Source organism: Suricata suricatta, chromosome 8, assembly GCF_006229205.1.
Source record: "Suricata suricatta isolate VVHF042 chromosome 8, meerkat_22Aug2017_6uvM2_HiC, whole genome shotgun sequence".
NCBI lineage: Eukaryota > Metazoa > Chordata > Mammalia > Carnivora > Herpestidae > Suricata > Suricata suricatta.
This window is the reverse complement of record NC_043707.1, coordinates 33,798,653-33,825,424: the sequence shown is the minus strand read 5'-3', so window position 1 is coordinate 33,825,424 and position 26,772 is coordinate 33,798,653. Positions and strand designations below refer to the sequence as shown.

At 50.6% G+C, this 26,772-nt stretch overlaps 1 protein-coding gene across 3 annotated transcripts in view; it reads left to right on the top strand.

The window, feature by feature from the left end:
* Window positions 1-24,163, top strand: part of DAGLB (diacylglycerol lipase beta) — a 29,189-nt gene extending 5,026 nt beyond the window's left edge. Inside the window, exons 3-15 of one of the 3 annotated variants that reach the window (XM_029946848.1) lie at window positions 2,335-2,506; window positions 3,620-3,878; window positions 5,704-5,826; window positions 6,385-6,512; window positions 7,763-7,889; window positions 8,618-8,701; window positions 10,058-10,135; window positions 12,692-12,772; window positions 12,874-13,001; window positions 21,426-21,494; window positions 21,574-21,646; window positions 22,983-23,233; window positions 23,334-24,163. In XM_029946848.1, coding sequence (XP_029802708.1) covers window positions 2,335-2,506; window positions 3,620-3,878; window positions 5,704-5,826; window positions 6,385-6,512; window positions 7,763-7,889; window positions 8,618-8,701; window positions 10,058-10,135; window positions 12,692-12,772; window positions 12,874-13,001; window positions 21,426-21,494; window positions 21,574-21,646; window positions 22,983-23,233; window positions 23,334-23,529 — 1,769 coding nt within the window. In that variant the 3' untranslated portion in view covers window positions 23,530-24,163. The remainder of the gene's footprint in view (window positions 1-2,334; window positions 2,507-3,619; window positions 3,879-5,703; window positions 5,827-6,384; window positions 6,513-7,762; window positions 7,890-8,617; window positions 8,702-10,057; window positions 10,136-12,691; window positions 12,773-12,873; window positions 13,002-21,425; window positions 21,495-21,573; window positions 21,647-22,982; window positions 23,234-23,333) is intronic. The other 2 variants (XM_029946849.1, XM_029946850.1) reach the window with 2 other exon arrangements.
* Window positions 24,164-26,772: the final 2,609 nt, after the last annotated feature.

Sequence of the window (26,772 nt, the reverse complement as noted above, 5' to 3'; positions counted from 1 at the left end):
GGAACAGAAAGACTGGGGTTCACAGGCTTAATACTCTGGTCTACTTGAACCGTTGGAAGTTTTTACCGGTTAGGTGCATTACCTGCACAAAACTGATGAGTTTTCTATAAATTGTAAATTTTGTATACGTATATAAATTATTTGTTTTTTAAAAATATTTATTCATATTTTGAGAGCGTGCAAACAGGGAAGGGGCAGAGGGAGAGGGAGACACAGAATCTGAAGCAGGCTCCAGGCTCTGAGCTGTCAACACAGCCGACGTGGGGCTGGAATCCATGAACCACAAGATCCATGACCTGAGCCAAAGTCGGACACTTAACTGAGCCACACAGGCGCCCCTATTTTTATTTTTTTTAAGTAGGTGTCACACGGGCATAGAGGCCAGTCCAGGGCCTGACCCATGACCCTGAGACCAAGACCTGGGCTGAGATCAAGAGTCAGACACCTAACTGACTCAGCCACTCGGGCACACCTTAGTTATATTTTGTAATAACACGTTTGTTAACTTTACTCTTGATACGTGGGTAATTTCTGTTGCCCCTTTTGTTCCGTAAGACGTCTCCGTAATTAGTCTGTCACTTGTGCTGAAAGTCAATGTTTATGTGGCTCTTGGCTGATAGTGCTCTGCAAGGGAAACGCCCCAAGTTGCAGAGGACACATTTGGAACCAGTGGAGCTCATCTTTACCCCGATGACTGGTGCCTGTGTATGTACCTGCCTCCTCTCTCCTGGTCATCCGTGTGACGTCCTTGGGCAGGTTCTTGATATTGTGGAAGTTTCTAGTTTTGATTCGAGAACCTGTCTGGTTGATGGAAGAACGCCCTCCTGTCCAGGGCCTGCCATTCACCGTGCCTGACCCTGACTGTGGGACGCTGCCTCCCGCCTCCTCTGCATTCGAATGTGCGCTCATTGCTCATCTCGTGCTGGCGAAGATTCCCGCAGTGTCTGGAGGCGTTGAGCCGGAGACTCTGATCCAGGCCTTTTGTGGTTTTGACCTGACAAAGACCAGGCCCAGGCCGAGGGCCGCACATTCAGGTGGAAGTTCTGTTCGGTGTGAGGCGGCGGCCTCAGCCTGGCGCCCTGCGGCAGCCGGGGACCCCCAGCCTTTAGAGGAAAATCTGGATGCAAATAAAAATGTTTTCATAGGCATGAGTGACTATATAAAGGAGATTTTTTTTCCTGTTTCTTTATTCCTGTTTGGAATCTTTGGTCAGAACTCCATTTTCTGCTTCCTTATTTACGTGTTTATTCCGTTCACATAGTATCAGGACGTTGAGTGTCGGGCCCGGTGCTGTCGGGGAATTCATTCCCGTACTCGGAGCTGCTGCCCTGCAGCAAGCCCTCGTGTGACCCCAGATGGTGTTTCCTGTTGTGCACATGATGGACTGTTGTCACTACTGGGCTCCTGATTTGTCATTTGCCTGCACTGTGTCCCTCAGAGAGAGACGGTGGCGTTCTGCTTACCTTCTGTTTTGTCTTTGTGCCGAAAATGGGGCCAGATAGTGTCTAATGGTTTAAAATGTGACTCTGAGTAATCCATTCTAATGGAAGGTCATTTTTGGAACCTAAAGCTGTTTGTTTGGGTTTTTTTTATGTTGCTTAAATTAGTATTTTATCACAACTTTTTCCCAAAGGGAGAGAGGTGATGTTTTACATCAGGAATTGTTGAAGCACCCAGGCCTCTCTTGGCACTGGAGTTTGTTTTGTGTGCAGAGTCAGAAGGCTGTGTCTGATTGCTAGGCCTCTTCACGTGACCTCGTGCATCAGGACTGTTCACTTCCCGAAAGCGAAGTCATTGGTGAGACAGAGCCAGGCCCATACAGACCTGGGTTATGTTTTAGAAAGTAGTAACATAGCTCTCTCAGCCATTTGTAAAATGGGCTGGTGACTGTCTTCGGAGCCCTGTGGATTACAGAATAAGGGGTGTAAAGTGTTTCAGACCGTGCCTGTACGCCATCGGTCTCGAGTGGATGGTGGGGTCGTTCTCGTGGCTCCTAGACCTTAGCGACTGTGTGTCTCTGTTGGCCTGGGATCCCAGCATAATTATGAACAGCCACTCCTTCCTCTCTCAGATGTATCCCAGTTTGGAGAGTGATTATATGGTCGCCCCAGTTAGAACCCTAAAGTATCTTTAAACTCTAGAAGTGACCCTGAGGCGTTTTGTCATGTTTCTGCCCCTCATTGGTCACTTACTCTCAGTCTTAGGCCTTGAGGACCAATCCTTTGTGGACAGTGCCCAAGGCGTGTACTGTGCTAATCGATGCTCTGCTGTTTTTTGTGGGAAGGAAGTCTCTGAGGCAGCAGGTGACCAGTTTGAGGACCTTCTGTATTTCAGGAACCATTTGTAATCCTGGACCCCGGAAGTCTATGGCTAAGCTGCTTTACATCCGCCTGGCGCTCTTTCTGCCAGAGATGGTCTGGGCTTCACTGGGGGCTGCCTGGATAACAGACGACATTGAGTGTGACAAGACCGTTGTGAGCGGCATCATTGCCACTGTCATCGTCAGGTGAGGCCTTCCGTCTGCTCTCTGTTTCTCGTCTCTGGTGAGATGGAATTCCACAGACCTTTCTGAGTAACTGCGATCGCCCAGGAGCACGGGTGCTGCCTAAAATCATTAGGAGTTGGACCTTTTTGAGTAGATCGCAAACACTGGGAGACGTTTGTTTCTATATGAGAAGTAATTCATCTTTCATTATGTATTTATTGATGTTGTTTTCTTTCTCGCTGGTTCTCATTTTTCTGCATTTCATTCCTTTTGTTGTGAGAAGGAAGAAAACCCAATAAGGGCAAAAACTAAAGGCAGGAGGAGAAGAAACACAGGGTCCGGAATTGCGACAGGGGCTCTGCCCGGGAGCCAGGCTTGCACGTTTTCCAGGCTGTCTTAGAACTGATCTAGTTAATACCCGTCCTCTTACAGATCAGGGAAAGGGGACTTGGCTCGCCACCCAGGCAGTGGTGGCAGAGTCCCTTCGCAGGGGCACGGCTTCTGATGGCATGTGCTTTTGTGAGCCATGGTGCCTGGCATTGTCTAGACGCACTTACACATAGTAATGAAAGGCCTATCGGGGTGTCCCACAACGTGGCCAAGTTCTCTTGGTTCTACCGGGAAGAACCCTGAGGCACAGAGAAGTCCGGGTCGTGCTGAAGGGCCTTTGGGGAGCAGGTTCCAGCTGCTTCCATGCCCAGGCTGCAGACCGACCCACTAGATGTCTCTCTTTTCTTTTGTGGCCTTTACTTTTTTTTTTTTTTGATAGAAGAGAGAGAGAGAGAGAGAGAGAGAGAGAGAGAGAGAGAGAGAGGAAGAAACAGAGCGCATGCATGCATGCACGAGCCAGGGAGGGGCAGAGGGAGAATCTTAAGCAGGCTCCACGCGCAGTGCAGGGTTGGATGCCCTGGACTGTGAGATCATGGCCCGAGCCAAAATCAAGTCGCTCAACGCTCAACCAACTTAGCCTCCAAGGCACCCCTTTTGTGGTCTTTACTTTTAAGGCTCTGATTTTCCTTGGCAACTAGAGCCACTGCTGTGCAGATACAAACGCTGAACCCTGAGGAGAGGGCCTGGCAGGGGCTCCTGGGTGTGGGGCCCACGGTCACCACGCTTCTCCACTCTGTTTTGCAGCTGGATCATCATTGTCTCAACTGTGGTTACCATCATCATTGTCTTTGACCCGCTGGGGGGGAAAATGACCCCCTATTCGTCCGCCGGCCCCAGCCACCTGGACAGTCCTGAGTCGAACCAGCTGCTTAATGGCCTCAAGACCGCGGCTACCAGTGTGTGGGAGACCAGGGTCAAGTTGCTGTGCTGCTGCGTCGGGAAAGACGACCATACTCGGGTGGCTTTTTCGAGTACGGCAGAGCTTTTCTCAACCTACTTTTCAGTAAGCTGAAGGGGTCTGCTTCGTCTCCCCTCCCGAGTCCGTGTCCCCTCCAGGAAGCCGCACCCTCTGTGTTCTGATTCCCCCCCACCCCCCATGGACACAAAATAGCTCTTGTGGGTGTGTGGTCTCTGCGTGGCGGGAGGGCAGAGGCTCACAGGGACCACTCGGGAGCGTTCACCCGGGCCCTGCGCCTGCGGACCCCGTGTCTGTGGTCAGCGTGTCCTGGCATTGCCACCGGGTCCTAACACTGGGCAGGGTTTTAGTTAGTTTTCAAGGAGCTAAATGATGGAACCTGTATGTTTTGGGGGTAATTCGCCCGTTGTCTGAATCCTCTGTCCTCCGGCCAGTGCACCACGGGTGCTGGGCTAGGTGGTGTCCTGCATCTGGGTGGCGTCAGACCTCGTGTGCCACGTCACAGCAGGAAGGTGTTTTCACTCTAGACCTGTTTCTTCACGATTTGAAAATACATGGTTTTCTTTCACATCGAGTGCTTACCTGTAATGTTCTCTAGTAAACTGTCATATTCAGTGTTGAGTCCGAGTGAGGGACGGGCATTCTCTTGGCATCCTTAGCAACTGCTGGTCCCTTTCCTGCGGTGTCTGTGGCAGCAGCGACCAGGGCGGGCCCCGTAGGCCGACGCCAGGCCGTAGCAGCAGCCTCTGCAGACACTGGAGAAGGGTCTCCCTAAACTAATCCAGAGGAGTGCATCAACCTAGTCTTAAGATACTTGGAAGAAGGGGGGTTGCCTGGGTGGCTCAGTCGGTTGAGCCTCCGACTTCGGCTCAGGTCAGATCTCACGTTCGTGGGTTCCAGCCCCATGTCAGGCTCTGTGCTGACAGCTAGCTCAGAGCCTGGAGCCTGCTTCTGGTTCTGTGTCTCCTTCTCTCTCTGCCCCTCCCCCTCTCATGCTCTATCTCTCTGTATCAAAAATAAGTAAAACATTTAAAAAAATTTGTTTTAAAGATACTTGGAAGAAGGGGGCTTGCCTGGGTGGCTCAGTTGGTTGAGCCTCCGACTTTGGCTCAGGTCACGTTTGAGCTCCGTGTGGGTCTCTGCTGTCAGTGCAGAGCCTGCTTCAGATTCTCTGTCCCCCTCTCTCTGCCTCTCTCCCACACGTGTGTGCACTCTCACACGTACACTGCCTCAATCACTCTCTCAAAAATAGACATTAAAAAAAACGAAAATGTTGGAAAAGAAAGAGAATCTGAGTGTTCTCAGTGGGTGCCTTCACCTGCATCATAGGAAGAGCTGGTGGCTTGGGCCAGGCGGCCAGTCCCTGCTCCTTCCGGGCTGGATGTGCTAGAGGCAGCCGAGGACTCCTGCCTGGAAGAGGACAGGAAAGGCAGGGGCAGGAGGCTGGCTCCGTTGCTGTCCGGGTGCGGGGCTGCCCCAAAGCTCGCAGTAGCCGGTGCGCGTAAGTTCCGCCTTGAGTCGCTTCCATGGCCTCTTTCAGCAAAACCACAGCGTCGCGAGCAGGCATCTAAATTTGGCCTGAAATCGGCCATTCCCAGCACAGATGGTGAATTTACTTACCCATTTGCTCCCCAGCTTTACCAAAGATGTGAAGTGTGTTAAGTAGTTCACTTACTTAAAGTGAAACCTGAAATAAGTTCAGCCACACTTTTCTGTTCTACAGTGGATCTGTCTGAGGGCAGGATAGAAGAAAACATTAAGCTCACACGTAGAAGTCATGAAAGGAAAATACTTCTTTTAAGATACCGGGTTCCACGGAGCCATGTGTGCGCGTATGAACTGTATGCGGCTGGGTTTGCGGGCCTCGGGCCGTCTCTGCTAGGTTTTATGACAAGCCGCTGTCTTCACCCAGGACACAGATCTGGTGCCCAGCGATATCGCGGCAGGCCTCACCCTTCTCCATCAGCAGCAGGACAGTATCAGGAGCAGCCAGGAGCCTGAGGCGGTCGTCAGCCATTCCCCGGGGCCCCCCCAGGTGAGCCACTTCTGTCAGGTTTAAAGTTTGGACATTGACACCTGTTTCCATATCTTCCAAAAACAAAGAACAAAAAAACGTGGCCAGCGACCCTTTCAGGAGCAGCTGGCTTGCAATATGAGTTGTGGCTTCTGCTAGTTGTGGTTTGTCACCGGTCAGTAGGGCGTCTCCTCCCCTGGAGTTCCGGGAGAGGGAGCCCGTTCCTGGCCACTTCACCATCCCTGGTATTTTGAAAGCGTTCTCTTTTAGGAACTTGCCCTTCAGTGTCTGCATGGCCACAATTCTGGGATGGGCTTCGTTTGCCGTCTGTGCCTGGGGGCGGAAACCGTTGGCTTTGCTGGAGGGCTTTTCCTGCCCTGCGCTTTTGTGCGTCTCAGAGAGGTGGCACTAGGTGTGTGTGTTTCTCTGCACGTCACCCGCCGTCCAGGTCCTCACGTCCGGGCCCCTTTGTTGCAGGGAGGGGAGACTCTGGAGTCTGCCTTCAGAGTTTATGACCTTGGTGAGTTGGTCTTGTCCATAGGGGTTCCCTGAAACAAAAGCTTTTTTTCTTTCTTACAGGAAGCTGATTTAGATGCAGAGTTAGAAAACTGCCATCATTACATGCAGTTCGCGGCCGCCGCCTATGGGTGGCCCCTGTACATTTACCGGAACCCCTTCACCGGGCTGTGCAGGATTGGTGGCGACTGGTAGGTGGACAGGCTCGAGGCCTCCGGCTTCCTTCTGCTCGTCGCTTGCTACCAAGTCTGTACTTTATTTTCTAAAAATAATCGCGTTTCCCCTTTCAAAACACTCTCTGTTGTGAAATATTTCAAAACTGCAAGAACAGCACCAAGAACTCCCGTGTATCCTTTATCTGGGGCCACCAGGGGTGACTCATTTTGGTCACATGTGGCATGTTACTATAAATACATAGCTTCTTCCCGAACTGCTGGGAGGTTAGTGCAGACAGCATGCCCCTTCTCTGTGGTTTCTCCAGCCTGCATTTCTGTTCCCCATCCCTCTTCCTTCCTTTCTTCTTAATTTTAGAGAGTGAGAGTTTAGGTGGGCTGAAGGACAGAGAAAGAGACAGAGACAAAGTTCTCATTAAGCAATAAACTGCTGTATTTTCTGTATTCAGTTTCCCAACTGCCACGAGTTTCCTTAGCAGCAGTTTCCCTGCAGCTCAGGCCCACAGCGCATTTCACTGTCATGCATCCCTAGTTTTTTTCTCTGCTGGATCCATTCCTCATTTTCCCTCTTTCACGATCTTGACATTTTGAAAAGGGAAGTCTAGGTATTTTGTAGAATGGCCCTCAGTTTGCATCCGTCAGATGATTTCTTCCTGATTAGAGTCCAGCCACACATTTTTGGCAGGAATGTCCCAGGAGGGATGTTGCCCCTTCTCAGAAATGCATCGGAGCAGCAAACATAAGAGGTCAGTTTGTCCCATTACTGGAGATTTCAGTTTTTCCCATTATTTTTTTTATTCTTTTAAATGTTTTTTCTTATTTTTGAGGGACAGAGCACTAGTGGGGGAAGGGCAGAGAGAGAGGAAGACACAGAATCCAAAGCAGGCTCCAGGCTCTGAGCTGTCAGCACAGACTCTTGACAGCTCAGAGCCCGATGTGAGGCTCAAAATCATGAACCGCGAGATCCTGACCTGAGCCAAAGTTAGATGCTTAACCGACTGAGCCCCGCAGGCACCCCGAGTCTCTTCCTTTCTTAATATTTATTTTTTATTGATGTGAAACATGGATGTGACTCCAGAAATGAAAACTGTAGTAAGAAGTACGCACAAGAATATAGTGATCTTTTAAAGGCCATTATACGTTCGCCAGAGTAAGTCCTGAACATCGTGAGCTCTGGTCCTCGTAGTTTTGGGGACATGGGCCGGTGGGCGTCGGTGTCCTCGGTGAGCGGCTCAGGTTAGCACACTAACCGCTTCTCCGTGTTTTAGTTGTAGAGCCAGAACCGCGGAGTATGACCTGGTTGGAGGTGACTGGCTTAGCTGTCACTTTGGCTCTGTCCTGCAGACGACAGGGCTGCAGTACCGGGACCTCATCCACGTGAGCTTCCATGACAGGGTAGGTGTGATGGTGCTGCGGTCCTTTGAGATTCTGACAGCTACAGATTTTAAGAAAAATTTTTTATGTTTATTTACTTTTGAGAGAGAAAGAGAGACAGAGTGGGAGCAGGGGAGGGACAGAGAGGGAGACACAGAATCCAAAGCAGGCTCCAGGGCCCGAGCTGTCAGCAAGGAACCAAGAGGTCATGACCCAAGCTGAAGTCGGATGCTCAACCGACTGAGCCGCCCAAGCACCTGTACAGATTATTTTCCCCAGAAAAATGTGCACGAACACACATGTGCACACACGCACACAGTTTGCGTGCTATTTCCAGGGGCTTGTGAGCCCACCTGGGCTTAACATCAGATGGAGCCAGAAGTCTTCATAGAGATGCTGTACTGTGTTTTTTTGTTTACGTGTATTTATTTTGAGGGAGAAGGTGAGCTCGTGAGCAGGGCAGGGACAGAGAGAGAGGGAGAGAGGGAGAATCCCAAGCAGGGGCTTGAGCTCACGAATGGTGAGATCATGACTGCCTTGAGCCTCAAGCCGGAGCCATAGTCAGTCACTTACCCTGCCGTGCCCCCGGGCACCCCCAGCGGGGTCTGCACACAGCCCGCCTGCCTTTGGGAGACCGCGAGCTGCACTTGGCAGTCGGGGCTGCGGAACTGTTAGCAGCAGGGGCGGCCTGGCTCTGTATCCGCACATTTTGATCCTCGGGACCTCACACCTCTTTCCCTTGCCCTCAGGTCTACGAGCTTCCCTTCTTAGTGGCTCTGGACCACAAGAAGGAGTCTGTCGTGGTGGCTGTGAGAGGAACCATGTCCCTCCAGGTACAGAGCCCGGGGATGGGGGGGGCAGCAGCCAGCTGGCATCAGGGGACCCCAGGATGGAGGCAGACACCAGCCATGAAACTCCCTTTGGAAAAACCCGGGAAGTTGTCTGCTTTTCACTGAAAAGCATCAGAAACAGACCAGCGGGGTTGGGGTCCCCCTCGAGAAGTTGCTAATAGTGCCTGCTGGTCCCCTCCTGGTGCTTGCATGTCGGTGCCCTGGGGACGGCTGCCTGCCTGCCCAGCGAGGCCTCTCCCATCCTGTCCGTCCCCACCCTCGCTGCCCTGTGGAGATACTGGGTGACTTTCTTTTCTCCATTTCCGTGCCATGCGAATCAGTCTGCTCTTGGCCGCTCCCCACTCTCATTTCCTGATTCCCACTTCCCTGTCACCCCAGCAAGTGTGGTGAGGCCTCGGCCCTCCACAGGGCGGAGATGCAGCTGCAGTTGCTGGCCGGACCCCGTGCACACCTCGCCTCCTCCCCAGCCACACTCTGTCTGGACCCCTGTTTCTAGTCATGGCGCAGCAGCCCCCAGCTGAAAGAGAGGCTGTAGTTGGTTTCTGTCCTGCCTTCCTGCCCAGCTCTCTCTGGCCATGTCTCTATGCGCAGTGCCATGGCCCTGATTGTGCCCCCGTCCTCCTTTCCAGGCCAGGGAAGCAGCTACCTGGGTCTCCGCCCCATCCCTGGTCCCCCATGAGACTGTCCGCAGAGTCCTTTTTTGAGAACATGGGTCTCATCTTCCCACTCCTCAGAACCTCTCTTGCCACGCCCCCCCATTGCTTTTTAATACAAAATTTATGTCTTACCACAGCTCCATCAGTACTTTGTGACCTGAGCCCACCTGCCTTTCCACTCACGCCCGCACTTGGCATGCTGCAGAGCCACAGCCAGCTCTGCAGGGTCCCACTCCCCCTTCACCTGGGGTTGCCTGCCTCTCTGTTTCCTGGAAGCAAGTTTTTCCTTTAGTCTCTGGCTCAGGCGCCACCTCCTCCAGGAGCTCCTGCCCCAGTGCGTCTCTTACCCTCATTAGGCGTCTGTGGGCTGTCGGTAGCCCCTCTTGAGGACAGGGACTGTGCTTTGTTCAGAAACCAGGTACAGGGCTCTGCTTCAGGGGTACCTAGAAGAGGTGTGCAGAGAGTACTTAGGCAGAAGGTGTGTCTGATGCGTCCCACAGCCCCCTCCCTGCCATGGGTCCCTCAGGGGACTCCTGGCCACTGGGGTTTCCCTCCAGAGTTCAGGTGTTAGGTTCGGTCCTCAGTCTGACCCAGGAGACCGTCCCGCTCCGCCATCCTTCAGTGGGACCTGCATCCCCCCAACCTATGCTCATCCAACGGCCTCTTCCAATGCTCTTTGTAGGACATCCTCACGGACCTGTCAGCCGAGAGCGAGAGCCTGAACTTGGAATGTGGAGTGCAAGACTGTTTGGCACACAAGGTACAAGCCCTGGGGTTTGTGTTCTGGCATGTTCCGCTAAGGAGAAGCTCAGAGGGTCAGGATTTTCCCAGTTCTGTCCAGTGAATGCTAAGCATACAGCAGATAGCACCTCCATGCCAAGTGCTGTGGACACGGTGCTCTCCACCCTTTCAGTGCACATTCTCCCAACAGCCCAATGAGGTTGCTTTTATTTCTTTAAGAGGAAGGAGCAGGTTCTGAGCCATCGAGTGACTTGCCAGAGGCCACACAGTTGTTAGAATAAGTGTCTTTCGCATTTGACACACATACACCCTCCAGTTGAATGCTCTTCTTCCCTTGGGGAAAGTCCTCCACTGCTGTGTCTGGAGCAGCATGCAGCGCAGGCGAGCCTCCTGCCTGGGGGCCCCCAAGGGGCAGGTGCCCACAGCCCTTTCCTGTCGCCCACAGGTTTCCTGTGCGAATGACCCAACACACGAGTTCTCGTTTCGCTAGTGCCATGCTGGCAGCGTGGGGCTGCAAGCTCCTTGTCCGGGAGCACATCCGTCCACTGGCAGATACGCTGTGTCCCTGGCCATGCGGGCCGCCATTGGAGCCCTTCCTTTCTGCTCCATGGGGACCCCGCCTGGGGCTGGGCTGCTGTGTCTTGTGCTGTTTGCTCGTTCCACTTTTTGAGGAGCCACCTACCGTCTTCAGCCTGGTGGCACCAGTTGATGCCCCTCGCGCAGCATGTGAGGGCTCCCGTCCCCTACATCCTCGCTGACGTGTATCTTCTGTGACTTCGGTGACCGCCATCCCACTGACGCCAGGTGGCGTCTCACTGTGGTTCGAGGTCACGTTTCCCTGATGCCTAATGAGGTGGCCGAGCCCAGCGTTGTAATGTTTGGGGGGATGGCTGGTCCCAGCATTCCCAGTGGCTGCTGCCGGGGCCAGGGCTTGAGGGCCTGTGCTGGTTTTAGGCAATTGTGGGTTTTTTAACCAAAAGCGGTATCGCTTCTCTACCAATCATTTTTTAAATGCTTAATATTTTTTAATGTTTTATTTATTATTGAGACAGAGAAACAGAGCATGAACAGGGGAGGATCAGAGAGAGAGGGAGACACAGAATCAGAAGCAGGCTCCAGGCTCTGAGCTGTCAGCACAGAGCCTGACACGGGGCTGGAACCCATGAACCATGAGATCGTAACCTGAGCCAAAGTCGGTTGCTTAACTGACTGAGCCACCCAGGCACCCCAAATGCTTAATTTTTACAAGAACATGTGTCAGGGCCACAGTGGAGCGATTGAGCCTCAGTGTCCCGCCTGGGTGGTTTGCAGTGCAGGGCCACATGGGGGGCTTTGTTCTACCGCAGGAAGTCAGTATCCCCTGCGGCCCTCAACTGTCTTTGTGCCCGATTCACACAAGTCCGGGTTAACTGGTGGACGCATGTGAAGGACAAGAGTGGTAAACTTTCTTACAGAGACATGGCCACCAGCTGCCCACAGGACACCGCTCAGTGGGCTGGGAAGTGGCTCTGGTCTTCAGATCTCTGTGCGGGGCAGGGCTTTGTGCGACACCAGGATGTGCTCTGAGCCCCGGCTTGTTCCCTCCAGGACCGGCTTCTCCCTCGGGCCGGGAAGGCTGCTGCTCGGGCTCCAGGCCTCGGGGACAGGCTGCTGTTCTCAGGCTCCGCTCCTATGGGTTTGAGCTCTGCTCTGGCTGAAGTCGTTGGAGTTCAAAGCTGGCAGCCAAGCACCGTCTTGGCCTCCTGTGTGTGTCACACAGGCCAGGGACTCCCAACCAGCTGCAGCTGTGTCCAGGTCGTGCTGGGCTCTGCCTGTCCGGAACCGGATCTCCCCTGTATGAGGCCAGGGCCACCTTCCCCCACAGAGCTCAGCCGTGACCCATTCGGGTTGCACTCGCTCGGAGGGCACCCATGCGTCTCCTACGTTAACACAGGATTTGTTCCCCTCGGTACCTTTAGGGGACGAGCGGCAGAAAGACGGGCCACAACAGCCTTGTCTCATCCTCCCCTGAATCCGCTTCATTTTCAAGATGCCTGTTTCTTAGGACAGCGGTATTTGTGGGGGTTTTTCCTTTTAGTTCTTCTTTGAAATTAAACTAAAATCTGACCTCCCTAGAAATTATTTCCGATAGTCTTCGTTTTGCCTTGGCCGAAACTGGATGCTTGCTCGGTATCACTCATTCAGAACCTTACGTCGTGTCATGTTATGTCACGTTAAAACATCAGTTATTTATAATCTCAATCTGACTGTCCCTCGGGACTTGGCTGACGTAAACTGTGGTATGTGCCTACAGCAAAATGCCCTGTAGCTACGGGACAAGCCATAGAAAGGTGTGTTGACACGCACAGGTGTCCCCATGTCACCTGGTCATTTGCTCATGAAGTGCCCATGGAGCCCCATGTCCACGTCAGACCCGCCTCGGGAGCCGGGGACACAAGGGGAGCAGTAGCTGTGGCCACTGTGCCCTCGGGAGGCCGTCACATATGTGTGTGCACAGAGTAAGCCTGTCATCTGTCATGACGGAATTTGTTTCATCTGATGATCAAAAGCCACCTTCTCTTGTCTGCGTGTTTAGGGGATTTCTCAGGCGGCCGGATACGTGTACCAGCGCCTCATCAACGATGGGATCTTGAGCCAGGCGTTCAGCATCGCTCCCGTGAGGTTTTTGTTTTTCTTCTCCTTGTCCCCCACCATCCTCGTCTGTCCTCCACCACCCACTCTGTGCTAACCGCGACTTGGTCTGGTTTTGTCGCGCAGGAGTACCGGCTCGTGGTGGTGGGACACAGCCTGGGCGCCGGCGCGGCAGCCCTGCTGGCCATCATGCTCCGGAGCACACACCCCCAGGTCCGCTGCTATGCCTTCTCCCCGCCCGGGGGGCTGCTCAGGTACGTGCTCGGCCCGCCTGGCGCTGTCACCGCCCGCCGCGCTCTGGTGCCGCCTGAGCGCGTCAGTCACCCTGCGGCTGCTCTGCCCCAGGCCACAGACACGTCCCAGAGCGTGTCGTGAAGCGAGCCACAAGAAGTCTGGTTACCCTCCGTCTCCTTACATAACAATGAATTCTTTCCTTGGGAGGAGCCCTTTTAAGATTTATTCTCTTAGCATTTTTCAGTGTTTGTTTATTTTTGGGAGAGAGAGAGAAGCAGAGACAGCGAGAGCGGAGAGAGGAGCAGAGAGAGATGGAGACACAGAATCCGAAGCAGGCTCCAGGCTCCGAGCTGTCAGCACAGAGCCTGACCTAGGGCTTGAACTCCCAAACTGTGAGATCATGACCTGAGCCGAAGTCAGATGCTCAACAGACTGAGCCCCCCAGGCGCCCCTCTCTTAGCAGCTTTCAGATGTGCCATCTGGCGTTAGTAACTGGCGTCACCATGCTGCACACCCGTCCCCATCGGTCCCCGTGATGCACTTATAACTGGGGCTTTGCACCCGCCTCCCTTCACCCATTTGGCCCACCCTGCAGCCCCCACTCTGGCAGCCACTAGCCTGTATGCACCATGTCTGTGAGCTTGGCTCTTTGGAAATTTTGTTGTTTTTTTTTTTTAAGATTCCACATATAAGTGAGATCATGCAGTATCTGTAACGATAAATAAGGGTATCTGACTGATTGCATGTAGCATAATGCCCTCAGGGTCCATCCGTGTTGTTGCAAATGGCAGAATTTCATTGTGTTTTGTGGCCATTGTGTACATATGTGCACACTCGCCGCTTTTTCCTCCATTCTCATGCTGGTGGACACTCGACCTGGTCCCCGAGTCTTGGCTGTTGCACATAAGGCTGCGGCCCACCTGGGGGTGCCCTGCTCCTTTCCAAGTTAGCGTCTTCGTTCTCCTTGCATACGGGCCCAGGAGTGTCACTGCCAGGTGAATGGCAGCTCTACTCTCCGCGTTGTGAGGAGGCTCCGTACTGTTTCTGCAGCGGCCTCTCGGGTTGGCTTTCCCGCCAGCAGGACGCCAGGGCTCTCTCTTCACGTCCTTGCCAGCCCCCAGGGACCTTCCTTGTTTCTGGTTTTGATACTAGCCATTCTGACAGACGTGAGGTCGCATCTCATTGTGGTTTTGATATGCATTTTCCTGACAAGTAGTGACGTTGAGCATGTTCATGTACCTGTGAGTCGTATACATGTCTGTTTTTGGAAAAAAAGTCCATTCAGGGCGCCTGGGTCAGTGTCGGTGAGGCATCCGACTCTTGATCTTGGCTCATGTCCTGATCTCACGGGTCATAAGATCAAGGCCCATACAGGGCTTTGTGCTGAGAGCATAGAGCCTGCTTGGGATATATTCTCTACCCCCACCCCAACCCCTGCTTGTGCGCATGTCCACTCTCTCAAAAATAAACATACTGAAAAAAAAAAAAAGGATCAGACGCCTGGGTGGCTCAGTCAGTGAAGCATCTAACTTCAGCTAAGGTTGTGATCTAATGGTTCATAAGTTTAAGTCCCCACTTCGGGTGAGGCCCACTTCTCTCTCTCTCTCCCCCTCTCTCTGCGCCTCATTCACTGGTGTCCTCTCTTCCAAAAACAAAAACACCCAAGTATTGTTTTTAAAAAAGTGTCTGTTCAGCTCCTCTGCCCAGTTTTTAATCTTGCTGGCTTTTTTGGTGCTGGGTTATGTGGATTCCTTATGTATTTTGGGTATCAGTCCCTTGTCAGAGATAAGATTTGCAGGTGTTTTCCTCCATTCCATAGGTTGCTTTTCCATTTTGTCAGTTGTTCCCTTTTGCTAAGCTTTTCAGTTGGATGTGTTCCCTCTTGTTTATTTTTGCTTTTGTTGCCTTTGCTTTTGGGGTCAAATTCAAAAAGTCATCCTCAAGTCCAGTGTCAAGGAGTTCACTGCCTGTTTTCTTCCAGGAGTTTTATGGTTTCCGGTCTTGTATTTATGTAAGTCTTCAGTCATTCTGAGTTGGTTAGTGTCGTGGACGGTGGGGGTCCGGTTTCCTCCTTCCCAACACCGTGACTTGAGGAGACTGTTCTCGCTGCATCGAATATTCTTGGCTCCGATGTTGTAAATTAGTTGGGTTTGTTTCTGGGGTGTATGTCTGTGTTTATGCCAGTACCATGCTATTTAGATTACTGTAGCTTTATAGCATCATTTGAACTCAGGGAGCATGACGCCTCCAGCTTTGTTCTTCCTTCTCAAGGTTGCTTTGGCTATTTGGGGTTTTTGTGATTCTACATACATTTTAGGATTATTTGGTCTATTTCTGTGAAAAATGCTGTTGGAATTTTGATAGGGACTCAACCTGATGAAAGAAACTGAAGTAATTCACACAAGTAAATGGGAAGATTTCCAGAAGAAATTAGATTGCTTTGGGTAGTGTGGATATTTCAACAGTATTAATTCTTCTGGAAATCTTCCCATTTACTTGTGTGAATTACTTCAGTTTCTTTCATCAGGTCTTACGGTTTCCAGTGTACACATCTTTCACCTCCTTGGCTACATTTATTACTTCATATTTTGGGGGTGCAATTCTAAGTCGGATTGCTTTCTTATTTTTCTTTTTGGTAGTTATTACTTTATAGAAACAACAGATCTCTGCATACAAGCATACGCCTTGTTCTGTTATGCTTCTCGGGAACTGCTTTGCTTTTGAAACTTTTTAAAATAAAGGTTTATGGCAACCCTGCCTTAAGCAAGTCTGTCGCAACAACTGTTTGAACAGCATTTGCTCGTTTTATGCCTTTGTTGCATTTTAATGGTTCTTGCAGTATTTCAGATTTTTTCATCATATTTTATGTCGGCCTGTGATGGGTGGTTAGGACTCATTGAAAGCTCTGATGGTAGTTAGCAGGTTTTTTAGCAATAAAGTATTTTTTAATTAAGGTGTATTCATTCTTTTTGTAGACACATCATTGTACACTTAATAGACATTGCACACTTGGGGTGCCTGGGTGGCTCAGTTGGTTCAGTGTCTCACTGCGGCTCAGGTCATGATCTCATTGCTTGTGATTTGCTGACAGCTCAGAGCCTGGAGCCTGCTTCAGATTCTCTCTCTCTGGTGTTCCTCCCGCGCTTGTGTTCTCTCTCTTCCCCTCAAATATAAATAAACATTAAAAAAAAAGTTAAATAGACCTTGCACACTTAATAGACTGCAGTGCATGTGAACATAACTTCTCTGCACGGGGAAACTGAACGGTTCATGTTACATTTGTAGTCATTTAAAAACTTTTTTTTTAATGTTTTATATATTTTTGAGACAGAGACAGAGAGCATGAGAGGAGGAGGGGCAGAGAGACAGGAGACAGAATCTGAAGCAGGCTCCAGGCTCTGAGCTGTCAGCACAGAGCCCAACACAGGGCTCAAACCCACAAACATGAGATCATGGGCTGAGCCAAAGTCAGAGGCTTAACTGACTGGGCCACCCAGGTACCCCCGTAGTCATCCTATAGCCTACACCTGTGCTGAATTTATTTACTGATTTTTTTCCTAAGTTTGAGACGTACATCTTTTTACGTATTTAATCCTATATATATAATCTTTGCTCCTGATTATAAAAGAAATTTGTGCTGTAATTAAAAAGAAAGGAAAAGGGGAAGAAGTAACTTTGTATCCACTGTGGAAATTTTGGAAAGTATAAAAAAGTGGAAAGATCAAAGATCTACCTGGAAATCACATTGGAACTATTCAGGTTGGTTTACTAATAGCTGCTTGTGTGTGTGGCTATGTTTTACAAATTTACTTATTTATTGGAGAGAGAGCAGGAGCAGGAGAGGGGCAGAAAGAGAGAGAGAGAGAGAGAGAGAGAGGGAATCTTAAGCTGGCTTCACACTCTGCACAGAGTCGGACAACACAGGGCTGGATCCCACGACCCTGGGATCGTGACCTGAGCTAAAAATCAAGAGTCCAATGCCCAACCAACCGAGGCACCCCGATGCCTGGAAGTAATATTTCGTGTACATTATATCCTTAAACACTGTTGGAGAGCATGTTTTTTATGTAGCTGTTGAGTAGTCTATCTGGCTATGCCATTTTTATTCTATTGATTTTTTTTGTTACAAGTAATTATATTTATAATTGTATATAACTATAACTTTTTTTATAAATTTTTGTATATCCTTAAAATTTTTTAAGCTCTTTTTATGTTAAACTATACATTTAATATATATTAAAAAACATGAAGGACTTAGAATTTTGTTTTAATATTTATTTTTGAGGTGACAGAGACAGTGCTGTCAGAAGAGAGCCTGATATGGGACTCGAACCCCAGGAACCGCTTGTTGGACGCTTAACTGACTGAGCCTCCTAGGTGCCCCAACATGAGTGACGTTTTTAACTGAAATTTTTTTTAATGTTTTATTTATTTTTGAGAGAGAGAGAGAGAGAGAGAGAGCAGGGGAGGGGCAGAGAGAGAGGGAGACACAGAATCAGAAGCAGGCTCCAGGCTCTGAGCTGTCAGCACAGAGCCTGACGCGGGGCTCGAACCCACAGACCGTAAGATCATGACCTGAGCCGAAGCTGGATGCTGAACTGACTGAGCCACCCAGGCGGCCCTTTAACTGAATTTTTACATTTTGAAACAACACAAAACATACATTTTTGAGAATAATAAGCAAACATCCATACAACGTGGATGCCTTTTGCTGTGTGCAGACAGTCTGCACACAAGACCTGTTGTAGGATCCCAGTCACCCCCTCATGGGCATGGGGTGGGACCAATGGCCAGAGGACACAGGGTGCTTGCGGGGGCGCTGGAAACATTCTTTACTGTGATGCTGGTGGCGGTTGAGCAGTTAACACATTCGTCAGGACTCATCTTACACTCACAGTGGGTAATTTTGCTACGTCTGCCTCAATAAAGCGATTTAAAGACCCACACCCGCTCTGTGCCCACGTTGAGAAGTGGAGCAGCAGTGGCGTGGCATTCGCCGTGCCTCATCTCCTTCCCTGCAGACGCTCCCCATCCTGATCTTTGTGAAAATTCTTCCTTTGCTCTAAAAAAGTAGTTTTACGACCTATATTCAGGTCGGATTTGTGTGGTTTTGAAATAGAACTAGATTCCGTGACTTCCTTTTTTTCCCACTTTATGTTTGATGCCTGTAAGATGTTACTCTGTCCGTTCTGCTTTTATGTCTTCATTGGTCGATCACAGATTCCCTGTTTCACTGGTGATGGATGTGGGCTGTTTGGACTCGGGGTGTACGTGGATGGAGGTGGGGACCACTAGCTCACAGAGCGTGCGCGTACCGCCCCAGGGCTCGTCCTCACGGCTGTCCGGTTCACTCCCGCCGCGGTGTATGTGAGTTCACCTTGCTCCTCATTTTCACAAACGGTATTCTCAGATTTAGATATTTTTTTTTTGCCAGTCTCTTGGTGTGACATTTCATTGTGGCTTAATTTGCCCTTCCGTGATTGCTAATGAAGTTGGGTCTCTTTTTGTAGATTTATTGGCTGTTGAGTTTCCATTTTAGTGATATTCCTTTTGCCCATTTTTGTGTCAGGTGGCCTCTTTTTCTCGAACTGTAAACACATACATTCTGTAACCCATTCTTCGGCGGCGGCAAGTGTCCTGGGCACGCTCTCCCGGCCCTCGATGTGCTCTGGGCTCGCCGTGAGTCCTGTCTTCACTTCCTTCCTTCCAGTCTTGGTTTTAACACTCCTTTGTCAGTCTTTTCACTTAGGATTTTTGTTTCTCATTTAAGAAACCTATGGGCTCATCTCCTTTATTCCAACAGCTCTTGGTCTGGCCTTTCACCTTTAGGTAGGTCTAATCTGTGTTTAATTGCATTTTTGTGTGTGGCGTGAGGCTGGGGTCCGGTCATTCCCCCTCCCACAGCGCGTCCTGGCAGCTCTTCCCCTGCTGCTGACCGAAGCAGGGGCCTCTCACCGTGCAAATCTGCATGCCTTTTACTACGGCAAGAGCATCCGGGCTGCTCTGAACCCTTTGTGCCTCACGGCAAGTTCTGTAAACAAAAACCTTAGAAGCTTTATTTCAGCTGCCTTTACTCTCTGGTTCAATCGGGAAGTAACTAACACATTACTGAGCCTTCCAGTTTTTGAAGGTAAGGTCACTTTTCAAATATTCTGGGACTCTTTAATGTCTTTCAATTAAATTTTATCATTTTCTCCTTTGGCTGACAGATGAATCTCACAGAAATTTGTCTGATTTTGTATCCAACAGCCTTGTTAAATTCCCTATTAATTAGAATTCTGCAGATGAATTTTTAAAAAATTGTATATAATAACTTCATGGATGCCAGTTTTCTCTTTTGTCTTTTTTCCTTTGGGGGCTGATCACCATTAAAATGTCCCGTGTCCTTTTGCAGTCAGTCCCTTCCACCCACCCTCAGGTGTCCAAGGATCTTCTTGTCACTGTAGTTTTTCTCCTTTCTAGAATGTCATAAATGGAATCCTATGACATGCTGCCTTTGGTGTTGCCTTTTCCTCAGTAAGGTGCCTCCTGGTCACGTGGGTGGTTGCTTTTTTTCTGAAGTGTTTGTAGGATCTCCTTTTAATGTATCTTGCTTGAAGGTTAGTAGATTCTCAAATCTTTGAAGGCTTAGTCACGTGTCTCCCCCTCCTGGGGGCCTCCCAGCAGATGGGCGCCACCCCCTTGCCCTTGTCGCATGTTGGGGACTTGTCCTTCATACCTTGTTTCTTTGTTTCTAGTGCTACCTTCTGGATAGGTCTTCAGATCTGTTTACTAGATCACTAATGCTCTATCCTGTGCTTACAATCTGTTAACACTACCATCTTACCGTGGAATTTTCATACAGAAATAAAAAATTCAAACCAACGTAGAAAGAGAAGCCACCATTGGCAGCAGGAGTCCCTTCAAACTGGGCCCCTCCCGCTGACACAGCCCCGGGCACCGCAAGATGTCGTCAGGTTTTTGGCCCCGTGCTGCCGTCCAGAATCAGCAACCACCCCTCCTCCGTGGAGTACTGGGTTGTTTTGAGTAGGAAATGGTATTGGAGACTATAACCCGGGCACCGGGCCCCCATTCCTGCCAGCGGGTCACAGTGTCTAGGCCTTTTCAGTGCTAAGAGGTAGGAAATGCTCATTTGTGACTCCCAAGAGACAAGGTGTCCTTACTTCGTATCGATACTTTCAATCTAAAGATCAGTTTTTACTGAAATTGTATCTTTTGTTCTCCTGTGCTAAAAGTCTTGGTTTCCATAAGCCCTGATTTTTAATATGTCTGTGGAGCCGTGTGTGCATATATGTGTGTGTGTGCACATATGTGTGCGTGCAGATAGCAGACTGGCAGATCCCTTTCAGGATGGTGGTGGGCTGACCACGGGCAGTGGGAGGTGTTTTTACCTTTGGCTTTGTTCTTTTGTAATATTCCCACTCGGGATGGACGGCCAGCTCGTGTAGTTTTAAAGGCACCTGAACTAACTCTTCTGTCTGGTTAATTTGGCGCTAGGTTCATTTCTTTCACTTTTTTTTATTTTAGGAATTGCTTTTCTTGTTTTAATTCTTATGATTATATAAAGCAATGACACAGTTCCAAAGACAACTCTACAGAGCAGATATATTCAGAAATCTCCATCCTTCTTCCCTGGGGTCGTCACTGGTTTTGAACTTCGCTTTTCCCTAATTCTCATGCACTTACATAGAAGAGCAAATACGAATGTGTCCTCCTCCTCTTAGATAAAAGGTAGCGAAGTCTTCATGCTGTCGTATGTGTTGTCGTAACTTGACCGTGTGTCCCGAGACCACCCCGCCGCAGCACAGGCTGCTGAGGACGTGGTACCCCTCAGTCGTGCCGCAGCTGATGGACAGAACTGCTCTCCATGCGTGGAGAGATTCCAGCCTCCGCTGTCATGCGCAGTGATAACCCTTTGCATCTGTCCTATGTGTTTGTTTTTGGTGTTTTATTCTTTGAAGTTTGTTTATTTTGAGAGAGCTCACACACCTGCATGAACCGAGGAGGGACAGAGGAGAGAGAATGCCACGCAGGCTCCTGCTATCTGCGCAGAGCCTGATGGGCTCGATCCCACCAACTGTGAGATCATGACCTGAGCTGAAACTGAGTCAGGTGCTGAGTGACCCCGCAGCCCTCGCCAGGGCGTCTCTGTTCGCTCCCTCCACGGGGGGCTCCTGGGTCAGAGGATGCGAGCGGGTGCCTGGTCTGCCATCTTGATGTGGCTGATGGGTGGTGTGGCTTTAGTGGAATCCAGGGAACGAGTCACTCGGAGTGAGTTCTCTCCATTTTATTTCTCATTCCTCCTTTTTAAAGGGTGGAGAATAGTTGAATTCTTTGAAAACTGACCTTAATGACTTGGCAGAGTTCCTTGATTTCTCCTTGGAGCTTTTTGTGGACAATATAATCCTAAAACTTCACTAATGTTTATCTTTCTGAAATTTCAGCAAATCCCTTTATGAATACTCTAAGACCTTCATTGTGTCCCTTGTGCTAGGCAAGGACGTCATCCCCAGGTGAGTCCGCCGGTGCTCCCTCTGGGTTTGGGACAGCCGAAAGACCGAATATCGAGCCTCAATCTGGTCTTCTAAACAGGTTAAGTGTGACCAACTTGGAAGATTTGAAGAAGAGAATCTTGCGAGTGATTGCGCACTGCACCAAGCCCAAGGTAAGCTGGCGGTGCCTGGCTGAGGGTGTGCAGTAGCCGGGGGCCGTGCGCGCCCCGACAGGGTATTGCTAGATTCAGAGGCTCTGAGCCCAGGCCATTCAGTGCTCTTGCCTGAGGCTCTTTCTCCCCTCCGTACAGACTTCCATCTGGGGCACTGCCGCTGATGCCAAGGAAATGCCAGTTACAGACTGTAGTAGACCCTTCCCTGTCCCACTTCCGTGACTCACTTGCTTAGCCCTGTCGTATGGCCGGCAGTCTTCTGATGCTTTTGGTCCCAAAGCTTAGGAAGCAAGGCTGCCAAATAGAGTTTAGGAATTATTAGATAGTTATACTGTGGGATGCTCTAGTCCTCAGGAACGGTGACATAAACTTGTATTTGCCAGTAGAGAAAGATACCCATGGTGTATTGAAAAGTCTTTGTTTTTGTTCTTAAGGGTAGACTTTTAAATGATCCTCAGGGCGCCTGGGTGGCTCAGTCGGTTAAGCCTCCGACTTCAGCTCAGGTCATGATCTCACGGTTTGTGGGTTCAAGCCCCACATTGGGCTCTGTACCAACAGCTCAGGGCCTGCTTCCAATCCTGTCCCCTTCTTCTCTGCCCCTCCCCCACTTGAGCTCACTCAAAACATTAAAAAAAATTTTTTTTTGTTTTTAATGATTCTCAGGGGCACGTGGGTGGCTCAGTCACTAAGCATCCAGCTCTCAATTTTGGCTCAGGTCATGACCTCACAGTTCAGGAGATGGAGCCCCGCGTCGGGCGCCATGCTAGTAACAGCACAGAGCCTGCTTGGGATTCTCTCACCTTCTCTCCAGCTCAGTCTCCCTCAAAGTAATTGAACTAAGAATACAAAAATGATTTCTAGAGGTATGATCCAAGGCAGGGGATGATAGGTAACAAGGATATAGAGTTTATATTTAATATGATTTAATATGAAAACAGTGTTCTGACATTGTTTTTGTTGCTAATCAACTACCCCCTAACTCCTCAAGTTTTTAAAAAGTAATGTTCAGGGAAAGAGGGAAGCAGGTTGGCAGAAGGGTAACTTTTTCTCAAAATCTGCATGTTTTTACTATTATTTCAAGTTAGATGTGGCTTCATTGTGTCAGAGATGCAGAAGTTCAGGCCACTGACATCTGCGCCTCTAAGGTCCTTTGGGACCTTAGGTTTAAACAAACCAGGGAGGCATCGGCCCTGGAGGGCACCCTCCTGCAGCACTGGCTGTGGGCCGAGGCATGCGTGGCCGGTGCAGGGCCCAGTCCCAGACGGCCCGGCAGCGGGTGGGGCGGGCGAGCACCGGGTGCCGAGTCCCAGGCGCGCCCCTTCCCGTCTCGCCGCAGTACCAGATCCTGCTGCGCGGGTGCCGCTATGAGCTGTTCGGAGGAAACCCGGACAACTTTCCGACGGAGCTTGACGGGGGCGCGCAGGGACACCTGACGCAGCCGCTTCTGGGGGAGCAGAGCCTGCTGACGCATGGGTCCCCGACGTACAGCTTCTCCAGCGACTCCCCCTTGGAGTCCCCCGCCAAGTACCCTCCCCTCTACCCCCCGGGCAGGATCATCCACCTGGAGGAGGAAGGCACTGGGGGGAGGTGAGTGCATGGGTGGGGGTGGGGGGTGGACTCGGGGTGCTGGGGGGGGTACAGGACGGAAGAGGGGGCACCACGCACCTTCACCTTCTGCCTCCCGCAGGTTCTGCCGCGCTGCTGCTCGGTATAGTGCGAGATGGGCACACGGGTCACAGTTCAGCAAAATACTCATCGGCCCCAAGATGTTAACAGACCACATGCCCGACATCCTGATGAAAGCCTTGGACAGCGTGGTGTCTGACAGGGCCGCCTACGTCTTCTGTCCCCCCGGAGGAGGCGCGAACGTGGACGTGGTGTAACGAGGCACGTGCTCACGTTTGTTCTTGTGTGGACAGTAGCAGAATGAGTTCGTGAGGCCAGTACCTTGGATGTCCATAGATAGGAATTCGACAGGTACTGGATTTGGTGGTCTTCTACATCACTGAATAGCTTGGGAAGTCATCGTGATCACAGGATTAGCAAGATCAGGGGTCAGGAGAGAACACGGAGATATGGGACTCATGTAGGAAGCTTCCGGAAGCTCTGGGGCAATTCCCTGATGATCTCGGAACTGTCCCAGCAGAAGGTGGGATCCATGGCCGGGTTTGAGGCACGGACGATCTGTGGACTCCCCCCGCGTCCCACCTTCCACTGGCAGGGGCTCATCTTACCGCTCTTTAGGGTCCGAACCCAGCATACAGACGTGCAGCTTATTTGGCAAAGTGGATTTTCCTGGCTCCACACACTTCTTCCTTGTAAGGGACGGATGGGCTTCCTCCCGGGCGGTCCTGAGGGTCAGCTGCGAGGTCGGGCTGGGGAGTCGGGGCCCGGGCCCCTCAGTGCTCTAGCCTCCTTAACATCGCGCTGACTGCTTCCTGCTCACAGACTGTTCTGGCTTTGGGAGGTCAGCGAGGGGATTCAGAGGGAATTTACAATAAAGCATTTATGCGTGTCCTTCGTGTGTGTGCAGTGATGTGCTCTTGCACTGGATGTCTGCAGAAAGGCCTGTTTTACTGGGTGGTTTTACAGGAATCACGTTTTAAAAGCTTTCTGTCTAAACAAAAATGAAGTCATCGTAGACTTTTTTTGGGGCTCTGGGCTAAAGACTGAAGATTCCAGAGGCATCTGATTGAACCCCCCTGAAGTGCTAGAAAATCAGAGTAAATGGATCCCTTTAAAAAGCATAAATACACAAGGATGGCGAAAGAAGAGAAGGAATGGCTGACTGGAGGGAAATGGAATCTTAAGTGGGGGAGGAAAGTCAGGAACTGCTCTGGTTTAGTTACAGCTCACCTGCCCAGCGCACCTGGGACAGAGCGGGCACGGGACCAGTCAGAGCGAGCTGGTTTGCCCGGAAGCTGGAAGAAATCGGGCCCTTGGTCTGCTCTGGACAGCAGCACACTTAAAGGCACAGGGATGATGTTTCTCAGCTTCTCACACCTGGACACCAGAACCTTTAAGAAGATTCTCGGGGTGTCTGACCCTTCCCTCAGGGCCTCTGAGCGGTCACAGCCATTCATGCCTTAGCTTCTGCAGACCTGCACAGGCCCATTTAAAAAGCTCCAATTTAAATGCCACAATAATGTCCAGCTGCTCTGAGTTTTGATTCTAGACACAGCTCCCGTATGTTCCTAGGGGCAGAAAGCTAACAGATCTGAGGCGCCCCCAGACTCTAGCTGTGGGGTCGTTTCCAACCTGCTCTGTATAGGCTTGTCCACCCTTGAGCCCCGGAGCCGAGGACCACCAGGCACGTGAGCAACAAGCGGCTGAGGGAAACTTTCACTGCCCGGCCACAGCTTGGGAACAGAGAGCACAGATCCCAAGGCTGAATGAAAAGCAGGAGAGAAGAAAAAACACCTAGAAGTTACAAGCCAGAAAGATGGACTCCACAGCAGCCAGGCGGGGGCCACTGGGACGGCAGCACTGAGCACAGAGCACAAGAGACGGAAGCAACCCAGGCTGTGCAAAGCTGGGAAGACCTCCCCCAAGGCCGGACTACGGCCATGGCCAAGACGTGAGAGCACAGTTTCCCACACGCTTCCTTCTGTGGAAACTCCTGGAGAATGTTCACTGAGCTGAAAATTAAGAGACAAGGAAGCTGGGGGCACGCGGCTGGCTGGGTAGGTAGAGCAGGAAGTCGTGATCTTGGGGTCTGAGTCAGAACCCCACATTGGGTGCAGACATTACTAAAAAAACAAACTTAAAAAAAATTGATACATAAGATAAATAGTGGCCAGAGGATTCTGAGACTAGGAAAATGGGAATTGCTGAAACTCAGCAAACATCTTGAGGAATTTCAGTATTGGCTGGAAGTCTGTGGTTAAATTGTGAAGCACACAGCAATGCAAATAGTCTTAATTATCCCCCAGAGGAACCGGAAGTCGAGCGGCACAGTTCGTTCCTCAGCAGCTCAGCCAGGCCCATCTGCACAGTAACATGGATGCTAAACAGCAAACACCAACCAGGCTCATGCTCTGGAGGGAAGGAAGGTATTCTCAGGGCGGCTGCTGTGGTGGGAGGACCGCAGTGATGGCCGCAACTGAAATATGCAACCAGCAGTGACGTCCTGTGACTGAGCGGACCCCTAAGGAGGGAAGAGGGGAGAAGGGCTGGAGGTGGAAGCAGATAGCGGGGACCTCCATCAGGCACACCTCTCACACCCTCCATAAAATCCCGGCAGGACAGGCGGATCAGTGAACATGGGGGGAGGGGGCACAGCTGGGGAACCGGGGGGGGGGGGGGGGGGGGGGCGCGGCTCCTTGCCCGACCCCATCCCTGGCCCCACGCATTTCTTCCACGTGGGTGTTTGAGTTCTAGCCTTTCCTCGGGAACCGGTGATGAAAACTGGTAGGTAAGAAGATGATCCATCATTTAGATATGGGGATAAAAATAGGTTAAAGAACTCAAATTAGTTTCCTTAGGGAGGGTGTGATGGGATCCTGTTTTTGTAGCAAACTTTAGAACTACATGGTCTTGAAATGGGGTATCTCCTAAAAATACTCAACTGTAAAGCAATCTTCAGAGTGATAAAAAGGAGTTAGAAAATTGATTCTACCATGACCCATTCATTAACGTCGTTTCAGGCTCCAGGAAAGACTTTAAAGTCATAATCAGCCTTCTTCCCCCCCTTTTCGGGCTCCCAGCAGCCACCATGTTCAGCACAGAGCCTTGGCCCCAGGTGCACGTGCGCCCCAGTGTGGACGCCCTGCCCACAGGTCCCTGCTGACTCTCCCAGCTTCTCCCCTCCCCATCCCCCCAGCATGAAAACCTGCACTGGTTGTTTGGAACAACCCAGGATTTTCAGGTGAGGCAAACACACACCCCAAGTTGCTTGAGCCCTCAAGAATTCAAATGTTACAGTCGTATGATTCAAGGATTTATTAAGTCATACATGCAAAACATAACTGCTAATTGCATTAGCAAAAGATCAATGTAAAAACACTCCACAAGTCTGCAACGGTCAATTTAAAAAACTGTGTTCTAGTGGTTGAAAGGCCCAACCTTGCATTCTTGCCAGCGGGTAAGTTGTACGGAACGTAGTTATGAGCACGAGCACGGGCTTA